The sequence below is a fragment of the Drosophila navojoa genome, chromosome 2 (assembly GCF_054131105.1).
Source record: "Drosophila navojoa isolate 15081-1374.11 chromosome 2, UAZ_NAV_1.0, whole genome shotgun sequence".
Taxonomy (NCBI): Eukaryota; Metazoa; Arthropoda; class Insecta; order Diptera; family Drosophilidae; genus Drosophila; species Drosophila navojoa.
The window spans coordinates 17,850,988-17,861,771 of record NC_142890.1 but is presented as its reverse complement, the minus strand read 5'-3'; the positions used below and the strand labels follow the sequence as shown (position 1 = coordinate 17,861,771).

Here is a 10,784-nt window from a genome sequence, read left to right as displayed (position 1 = left end):
CCACTTACTTGTCATTGAATGTGCACACCTCATCGATCAGGCCCGTGCGCTCGCTGCGTGTGGCATGTGTCACACACTTCTCCACCACGTTCGAGGCAAACTTGTGTTGCGACAGCACCAGCACCTTGCCACGCACGCTGTTAATCAGTATCGATTTGTCCTCCTGCTTGCCATGCTCTGAAATAATTACAACAAAAATGTATTAACGTGAAGGACGTTACGCTGAAACGCTACACGCCGGATAGGGCGTGCTCACAGCCCAATTTTCGTAATAAAAAGAAAAAAGACTGGATATCTTGATTTACCCCTGCCTTAGGGCTGATTCGATTTCAAACAGAAGGAGCAGCCCGACTTACCTAGAACGTGTTGAATGACATAGTTGCCATATTGGTCTTGGATCAGGTTCTCTGTATGCTCGTGCAATTCATCCAAAATGGGCGTGGTCTGCTCGGGTGTGCAGTGCTCGAGGATGCGCTGAATGACGCGGCAGCCATAGGGATGTGTGCTCAGCGAATAGACCTGGCCCTTGAACGCATTGATGACAAACTGCAGTGCAGCGGGATCGACGCATTCGATGCATTTCTGCACGACATGGTTGCCATTCTGATCTTTGACGCACTTGAGGACATGTCCGTCCAGTTCGTGAACGATCTCTTGCTGTTGCTCAGGAGAAATGCTCTCCAGCGCCTTCTGGATCACGCGACAGCCGTACATCTGGAGCGCCAACTGCAGCACGTGACCTTTGACCTGCATGCCAAGCGTGTTCTTCTGCTCTGGAGTACCAAACTCAAAGAACTTCTGAATTACATAGTTGCCAAACACGTCTGTCATCAGGCTGTAGGCGGCGCCCAGAATTTCATTGAAGACCATTTGCTTCTCGGCGGCTGTGGCCCGTTCCAGTTTCTGCTGGATGAAGCGTGAGCCATGCTGATCTTGTGAGAACTCCACAATGTGGTTGCTCAGATCGCGCAACTGCAAGTTCGGATACCGCTGATTCCTGAAATCCTCCAGCAGGCGCGACCTGCCCGGCTGTGGTGCGCCGGTGGCTCCGGCAGCAGCAGCAGCCACCGCAGCGGCGGCGGCCACCTGCCTCGAGTTCGCCACGGCAGCGGCCACGGCGGCGGGCGTTGTGCCCGGCAGCGCCAAGTGATTCGAGAAGAGCGAACTGTTCGACCCAAACATATTGTTCGCTGCGGCCGCAACTGCCGCCTGGGCCGCTGCCGCTGTGGCCGGCAGACCGACCGCCAGCTGCTGCCGTTGGCGCGACTCGGCGCCAGGCGCCCGATTGCCGCCCATCAGGCAGGACTGCCCAGTCGGCGGCGGTGTCAACGGTGCGCCCAACGGACTGGCCGAGGCATTGACTCCCGCTGCGCCCAGCGCTCCGTATGCGCTGCTATTCGACATGGCGCCGGGCCACTTGGCCCGCGCAGCAGCCGCAGCAGCTGCAGCCGCTTGAGCCACGCTGCTGTTCACCGCATTGGCGGCGGCCACGCTGCTCGTGGTGTAGTCCATGGCCGAGGGACTGAAAGCAGATGTTGTGCGATCGAACGAGTCGCGACGACCGGTCAACGAGTTCGTGTTGAGTGCAAGCCCTATGAAGAAGATGAAGAAAATGAGATTTGATTATTACTTGGAGAGCCGAGAGAGACAGCTAAAGAAAGTGACAGTGAAAGTGAAAAGTCGATAGAGACAGCTAAAGAAAGTGACATATAAATAAGTTAGATGATTATATAAAGTACTAAGCTTAAGATTAGGTAGAATATAATGGTATTTATATAATAAATATATTATATATTCAATATATATTATACATATATTTAAGATTATTTATGTTGTTGGTTAAAATGTGAAAAATATATAAATAATATTTAAAATATATCATTAGGCATTAAATTAATATTTTGATAATATATATATATATATATATATAATGAATCAAGTTAAGTTGTCATACTATCAATTAGTTATGATGTCTACATATAGTACAGCATTGTGGAAGAGAGTGAACTACAATCAGACTCTAATATTCCCATGCTAACTAACCAATAAAAATAGCTGTAATGCATGCCAGTTAGCTGGGGCATATGTTCCCAGCAGGTTAGCTACATTCAGCGTCCATTTCAAGTCACAATTTGCTAGTTGAGAGCTGAAGAAAGTGACAGTGAGAGAGAGAGAGAGAGAGAGAGAGAGAGAGAGAGAGAGCGAGAGAGAGAGGCTATCCGCTATGTTGTAATTAATCGAGTTACAGCGCTGAGTTAAAGGCCTAGAGTAGGACGCTCGTAAACTTAATTGCCTACTTTTAAGGCGCAGCTGTGGCGCACCGTTAGTTTTAGTTTGATGCGGCTGAGTTGGCAAATGAGAAAGCGAGAGCGAGAGAGAGCGAGAGAGAGAGAGAGAGAGAGAGAGAGAGAGAGAGAGAGAGAACAGCAGCAGGCTGCCCACTTACACATTTAACTGACAGCCAGTGAGTGTAGGACTCGTAATGTCACCCATTAAGGAAGCACATATGCGTTCCAAGAGTCACACTGCAAAGCCCTTGGGATATGTAAAGGAATGGATGTACATATATAGAAGGAGTGAGTGTGTGTGGGAAGACATCTAAGGACACCCAATGGGGGCAATGCTGTAAGCACAAATAAAAACAGCAGCGACAGAGATAGAGGAAGGGAAGAGGAAGAGGGAGTGCGAGAGGTGGGTCGCTGCCAACTTGATGGATGCTGTAATATGTCACTGGCATTGATTTGCACAGAGGAGCAGAGCAGAGCGAGCAGGGCAGAATTTACTGCCTGAAAGGACATGTTTTAAGCAGCTAAAAAAAAGCAAAAGCAAAAACAAACAAAAGGAAGAGTGAAAGTTTTGCGCCTGCGAGAATGCAATGCCATTCACAAGCGACAACTTTACGCCCTAATGAATTCATTGCCTGCTGCCGGCTGTTGCATCCGGCCTCCCCCCACCACCACCAGAATGCTTGCGGCAAGCCTTGCAACACGTCAGACCCCCGCCCATGCGGAGGGGAGGCTGCGGGCGGCCTACTGCGACTACTGCGCAAATTAATTGCATAAATTCCTTTATAAATTTCGTCCTCAACTGTGCCATAAACACCGAGCGATTGCCTTCTCCTAATGAGGGGCGTGGCCCACATGCCACATGTGTGTGCCACTGTGCCATATATTTAGTTAGTTAAGTTTCGCTATCTCGACGCTACGCCAGAGAATCGCAAAGATTTTATCCGAAATGGCGTGAAAATTGCCAAAGTTTAAGAGTTTTGATGGAAGAAGTTTAGATTGTTTTAGAAATTCGATTATGATTGTAGTGAGTGTTGCAGAACGATCAGCTAAATTAGCCAATTCATTTAAATGTGTTGCACAATTAATTTTGTGTGAAAACAGTATTGCACAACGTCAAACAGCTTTCCTCTATTTGTAGTCCTCGCTGCTCTACATCTCAATGCGACACTTAATTGCAAACATGCAGGAAAATGTAGATTTTACTGGTACTGCCAGCAGCCAGTGTTGCAAAATACAATGCTTAATAAATGACAACAACAATTTTCGCGTGCTCGTCGACGCGTCTGGATAAAAACTTTTAATTTTTGCATTTAAATTGCAACTAATTTGGCGCACTTCAGCGTCGCGACTGCTAAATTCCATTTCAAATGCAGGCAATGAACACGTCCGGGGGCGATTGGGCGGGGAGGGTGTCGCAGATGGGTGCAGGCTATAGGGCGGGCTGGAATGGAATGGATTATGTAGTACAAACAATTTGCGTCAATGAAAGTGTCGTCGAGTGGGCGGCCTGCAGCAGTCTGTGCACTGGACAGGATTGGGGACTGGGCCACGGTACTACTCTTCTGCTTTGGATGTCTGCCAGTTTGTTTATTTTGTTTGGTGTTGCAGCATCCCCCACCCCCCATGACATTTCCCCCCTGCCCAGTGTTTAATATGTCGCGTGGTAGTTTCGACAATTTAAAAGAGAATTATTCATGCAATTTGTGTGCGCCAGAGATCGTGGGAGAGCGACAGAGGAGAGAGAGAGAGAGAGGGAGACATCCAAGTATCGGTAGTCGAAAACAGTCGTAATAATTAAGAGCGGGAGCTACCTATCTTTTACAGGCATTCCACTTTACTCCACACCCTGGCCATTCATCTAACGTTGCGAGTTCCGTCCTCTGCCTGCGTCTGCCTGCGTCTGCTTGCCTCCCTCTCTCTCTCTCCCTCTCACACTCTCTGCCTGTCGCTGGTGAGCGTGTGGCAGCAAGGACACTTTGCCAAATGAAACTGCAGCATCTCTCACATGTGCACACACTCACACACACACACACATAAACATACTTGCTTGTGTCTGCGTAAGTGTGGGGCATTAAAAAGACGCCCCGCTTTATAGCAGGCGACATTTTGTGGTTTATGCACACGTTCCACATAAGAGCAGAGCAGCAGATGCCACCTCATAGACAAGGCCCCACCACTCTCCGTTGCCCGTTGCTCAGCCTAATGTAATCATTTTATGAATTATAAATGCACACACGTGCGCATTATGCACATCTACACACACACACACAGACAGACAGGCAGACAGGTAGGCAGTAAAAAAGAAAACGCATTAAATAAAATGTTTCGAGTTATTTAAATGCCCGGAAACTATTGCAAGCCAGAACGACGACTAAAGAGCTGGGCAAGTTTGTAAAAGTCGTTAAGTGGGCTATCAAATAAACAGTGTTGAGAGCGCTTTGCACAAAAATGTAATTAGTGTTGGAAAAGCTGGCATAAAAAGCAAGCCTTCAACAAACTGAGCTGCCCCATCACATGGAGCTGTAACTGAAGAAAGCAATTTAAGTGCTACTCGTGCGATGTCTTTGTATCTTTAAGATGCATCTTTAGCGGGCTGCTTAATGGATAGAAGAGTGTACTTGATGCATGCATGAGTGGGAGTGTATGAAGTCTTCGTTTATATGAATGCACATACATAGTATAGTATATAGTTATTGGATGGCATGCCTTGTCGTCTGCTTTATTAATTATATGAAAATCTCTCAGAAAGTAGAGCTCTGCTGTTGTTCTCATATCGCAGCTATATCTGGAATACTACATACATTGCTACATCCATCTTCTGCATCACTTAATTAACATAAACGTATTTATGATTTCATTTGAATGCTTTTCATTTGCATGCGGTATCGTTAGCTAAACGCAACTAGGTTAAGCATGTGACACGTGCGAGACATGCCCACTTTGAAATGACGCCCTCGCCCCTTATTGCATGTACCCACCAGCCCCCACCCCCGGTGGCGCCTGACAATCAGTCAAAAATCAATTAAGTGCATTTGTCATTACGCTCTTCTTGACATGGTTTGGGCTCGCCCATTCAATGCAGTCCAATTCAATTCAAACCAAAGTCTGCTGATTGCGAATTGTGTCTCGACTCGAGACTCTCGAGTGCTGTGCACAACCACTAGCACACTCACACACACACACCTATACACACATATTCACACACATATCTCAATTGCAATTAGCACTAAGGCAAGTTGCTTCTCAATTGTTTGGCACATCCCGCAGCACTCCCCTCTCCTGCCAAATGGCAGGCTCGCTTACCCCCCGCCCACTCATTACTGTAGTGCTGCCATCGATGCGCCAAGACAACAATTGTAAGCCTCACTGCCAAGTCACGAGCCCAGCCAAGCACTGCCACAGCAGTCACAGTGTCAGCCCGCTGCACAGCCTCCCCCGTACCCGTACTCGTAGCTCCCTCGAGTCCGGACTCCTTTGGGCCTGCGTGCAATGTCAAAAAGCTTTTTAATGGAGATTATATTGTTTTAAGTGGCTGCACATCTCTCCGCACCACCCACCCACCCGGCATGCGCTGCGCCTAGCCACCCTGCGGCTCTGTGCGCAGACAAGCTGCAATTACAAACGTTAATGCGTGCACACACACATACTTACAGACAGCATGAGTGAAGGGGGCTTATGTGTGTCTGTGTCTGTGTGTAACGCACACAGACCTGACTTTGCAACCGCCAAAGCATTTGGATGTGCTTTGCAATATTGCGAAGGAGAGGCAAGCGACCCGGCACCACAGAGCAGATCAGACGTAAGGCTTCCTTTCGATTTGGCTATGCCTTTGGCTTGCATCCTAGCCAGGCCCACAAATTATTATGTACACCTTTCACATGTTGGCAACATGTGATTGCATTTGGGGGAAAGTGAAAGCCAGCAACAACAACAACAACAACAATAGAAAAGGCAAAGCCAATGCCAAAACCATTTTGCATTTACTCTAGCTGCTATTGCTGTCCTTTTCCCACTATGCTCGCGCTCTGTCTACCACAATGCTCGTTTTGTTGCTGTTGTTGCTGTTGCTGCTATTGCTGCTGCTGCTGCTGCTGTTATCCTTGTTGTTCACTACAACCGCCTGCTGCTGGCTTTTGTGCAAATGAATTCGTTTATTTTGTAAAATGTCAATTGCTGCTGGGCCACAGACGAGCTGCAGCAGCTGCTGCGATTGCGTCGAGCAAGGAGGTTTGCGGCATGAAGCTGGCAGAAGCAGCAATGGCAGCTTGTGAATGATTTTGTGCCACATGCAGCAGCAACAGCAGCAGCAGCAGCAGCAACTTGTTTGACACTTGCCGCAAAAGGGGAGCCACCTACTACTGTGTGTGCGAAGGTGAGTGACAAAGAGCGACTCACATACCCATAGAGCGCGAGAGAGAGAGATAGCACTAGGCAACTGCTGCACTTTGCTCTTAATGAAATTCCCAATGACGTGCACAACATGGCGTATGCGTAACGCTGTTATGTAAGCGACACGCTCGAAACACGATTGATTAGACACAAGCATTAGTTAAAGTGAATGTGACTCGGAGCATAATTATACCATTAGAATAGCTAGCATTAAGTGAGGGTGGAGAATGTGCAAATGCAATAGACAATATGCAGGGTATTCATGCAAAATATTCAATAGGAATGAGCTCTGTCTATCCAATGATGTTTAATTGAATATCTCCTCCTACTTTCCGGCAATATTTAACCATGTTTACATATATTTCACGTCATGTCCATGACCTTTGCTTATCGATCTGAACTTTAATATCCACTTCACAGTGCTCATATATTACAGGGTATGCCGCATGCAAATTATATGAAATTGGTGGCCATACGTCATGGGAGATGCGTCAGCGAAATGCGTGGAAAAAGAACATTTCGTGGAAAAACTGACGAAAAATCCTCATTAAACGACGTCCTGTATGAAGGGAAATTAATTAACGAAATAATGTGAAAGTTGAGCCATTAACGTGTTAAGAGAGTCGACGGTTGGAAAATGTCGAAAATGCGTTTGCGGCAAGCAACTGGGAATCGAGAAATTCGTATTGGGAAATGAGAATGCAAATGGCTCGATTTTTGTATTTTTGCTCCATTAAGTGGGATTCCGTGTGGTCAAATTGATTTTCCCCTGACGTTCGCTTCGGGGTGAATAATTCAATAAGCGCTTAAATGACGCGCCTCTCCAGCTGGGCGAACACAACTATTGCAGTTGAATTTGCGGGCGCCAAAATGCCGGGCAACATTTTCCGGCAGTGAAAAGCTGAAACAACTATTTTACAGCTAGAAAATTACAACTTTTCATTGCCTCACAGCATTGGCAGTAGCAGCTTTCGTATAATGGAAAATGCCAACTGCGGCGGCGTCGAGGGAGCGCCAGACAGTCAACAGCAAAGGGGCGAAAGCGTCGATGGGGTGGGGTAGGGCCCTGTATAAAGCGTTATGCAAGTAAACTCCGACGAAAGTGTAAACTTTCATTGCCTGACTGCCGTTATTAATTATAATTTGAAATTCTATAAATTTACAACAATTTCCAGCAGCAGCAGCAGCAGTACAGCAGGAGGAGCAGCAGCAGGAGCAGGAGCAGGAGCAGCAGCAGTAGCTACAACAACAGCAAGACAAATACAAATATAGCTTTTTGCAGCAAGCGTCAACATTTCGCCCACTCAAGTTGCCAAGCTTCTGGTTACCATGCCACACCCAACGCCAACCACCCAATCCCATCCAGCACGCCCGTCGCCAACAGACCCAATTCCTTTGGCTCATATTGCAAAATGTTATTTTTGAGCACAAAAACTAAACACAAAATACACTCAACACTCGCAGCGCACACACACAAACACACGCATTTACTTCAGAGTGGTGCGCGTGTTGGGTTTATGCGTTGCTCGACTGCATTAAAGCATTACTATTAAAGCCATTTTTGCTCAAGCTGGCAGTCCGTCCGCTCTGTGTTGCAGCTTGAGCGAACAGACTGACAGCATTTAGATGGAAAACTTTGTTAATTTCATACTTCTGCGCTAACCATTGTAGATATTAATCAGGACTAGCTGCTGCTCAATCTGAAACACTCTCAGAAATTGACATCAGCTCGAGCATTACGCAAAGCCTGCATAATCCACTTGCCAATTCGGTAAGCTCTGTAAAGATTTATCGATGACAAACTCAATCAGCTTATACACGATATATGTACGCATAAACGTAACTTCAATTCGTTTTATATTTGTGCTTTACAGCCACACACACACACACACGCGCACACACATGCACACAAACTCATATTGCATGATTCAGCCGACGGCTGACAGAATTAGTATTGCATGGCAAGGATAACACACAAAATGTTGCAGCAGCTGTTGTTGTTGTTGTTGTTGTTGTTGCTGTTGTTGCATTTGTGCAATAATAACATTTTGCGTGCTTGCATGCAATTGCCTTCAGTCTGCTTTTCACCTGCTTCTTCTTCTTCTTCTCTTTTAGTTATTATTATTATTTTTCGTTTCCTTCTTTCATTGTGCATTAGATATTTATGAAAAGCATGAAAATTTACTGACAACAACCGTTGGCATTTCACTGATTAGGTCTGCACTGCATAAGCTCTTCGTCATGCCCTGTAAGGCAGACGTAACATGGGTAATACGTAAATGCAGTTAACTAAGATTTTACCCTAAATTAACTTGATTTCCATAGATGTTATTTAAGCTGTTGTATAATAACTACTGTATGTATTTATAATAGTGCTCATACTATATTATCATGCATTCTTCCCGTCTATTCTCCAAAGTGAATCTATGCGCATTCCTTTCTCTCTTCAACTAATATGCCCTGCAAAGGCGCCTGTAGCGCACACGCAGACACGCAAAATAATAGAAACGAAATTTGAAATTAGAAATTGCATTACATTGCAATAACATGAATAATAATGGAAGGAACGGTGGGTGGTACGAGGGTAGAAAGTGCCCCAAGATAAAAATACTTGAAGCCAAAGTCTAGCTAGGGGCATTATAACTGCTATACATATCATATTATCAATATATAATGTTATCTTCTTATTGTTAGGATGGATGTAGGTTATGGTTAGGAATAATGGCCGCACCAGTATGAGAATATGATAGAATAAATAGTATATATAAGCTGCTATATACAAATATTGTAAACTCTTCAACTATACGATTTATGTATATATATATTACAAGAGCATTTGGCATGGATCGTCTCACTTACCTCCGACACTGGAACCGTTTTGCTGTGAGTAGAGATTCTGTTGAGCCGTCTGTGGCTGTGGTGGATACAGTTGTGGGCCCTGGGGCGGTGGCGGACCGGCACGTGTTGCGCCCGGCGGCACCGCCAGCACGGGGGCGGGACTAACCAGACGCATGGGTGTACCGGTGCGGGGTCCCATCACAAGCGAGCCACTCTGATCGAAGTAGGCCGGTATGACCTTGAGGAGTTATCGATTGGAGTGTCGATTTCATATTCGATTTCGATATTTTATACAAATATTTGTACAGGGTTAGCATTTGATATTGGTATTCGATTTGTATTTTGAGGTTATGAAGCATTTGATTTTTTGTTTTTTATGTAGAAAAAGAAAAGAAGAGAGAAAAATACAACGTTTTAGGTCAAGTCGTAGGTTAACTATACAGGTATATATATACATATATCTATGTATGTATATATATAGTTATGGCATGTATATGTATAACGTATGTGCTGTATATTAAACGTTAATTGCGATCAATGTGTACAAACAATTTACACAGAACTTTACAGAATGCCCACGCACTCTCTCTATATACACAATTGCTGCCCCTTTGCCCCACTATTTTGCTCACCTGATAGGGCTGATTCTCGGCACCCTGCTGCGAGGGTGTCAGCGGCCGGCGCGGCTGTGTGCTCTGCTGCGGTATCAGATTGCCCGGATACATGCCCCAGGGCGCGACATTGTAATACGGCGGCATTTGAGCCGCGGCAATCATGCCCAGATACGGTGTCGCCTCCTGTCCGGGATTGATGACATACGGGGCCGCTTGCTGTGCGGCATATGCTGCATTCTGTTGCGCCAAAAACTGCTGAGAAGCGGCGGCCATTTGCATCTGTTGCTGCTGCTGCTGCTGCTGCGACGCCTGCATTGTGCCATTGGGTGCGCCAGGTGGTGCAGCGCCGGCTGCAGCCGCTGCACTGGCTGCCGATGTGGCTGCAGCGGCCGCAGCCGCTAAGCCCGGATTCTGTGAGCGAAAGAGTTGCTGCAAGGTAACAAAACAGGGCAAATCGTTAACAATTTTAAAGAAATGAGGTTTCTATATCACGTGTTATTGTAAGTACTGTATGGTTGTGTTTGCTAAAGCTGTGTGCTTGCCAGATAACCAGCTCATGATCCTGGACCATCACAGATTTTCTGAATGCCAGGCTGGTATTTAGAATCTCACTCTCCCTTATCTCTCTTTATATATTTGTGAAATTAATATTTTA

The 10,784-nt window shown here is 46.0% G+C and overlaps 1 protein-coding gene across 10 annotated transcripts in view; it reads right to left on the bottom strand.

The window, feature by feature from the left end:
- The window catches only part of pum (pumilio), a 204,546-nt gene that overhangs the window by 3,314 nt on the left and 190,448 nt on the right, over positions 1–10,784 (bottom strand). For all 10 annotated transcript variants that reach the window (XM_089256794.1, XM_089256791.1, XM_089256812.1 and 7 more), the window contains 4 exons: positions 10,148–10,558; positions 9,537–9,753; positions 357–1,592; positions 9–177 (listed from right to left, as the gene is read on the bottom strand). In XM_089256794.1, the coding sequence (XP_089112920.1) occupies positions 9–177; positions 357–1,592; positions 9,537–9,753; positions 10,148–10,558 (2,033 nt within the window). The remainder of the gene's footprint in view (positions 1–8; positions 178–356; positions 1,593–9,536; positions 9,754–10,147; positions 10,559–10,784) is intronic.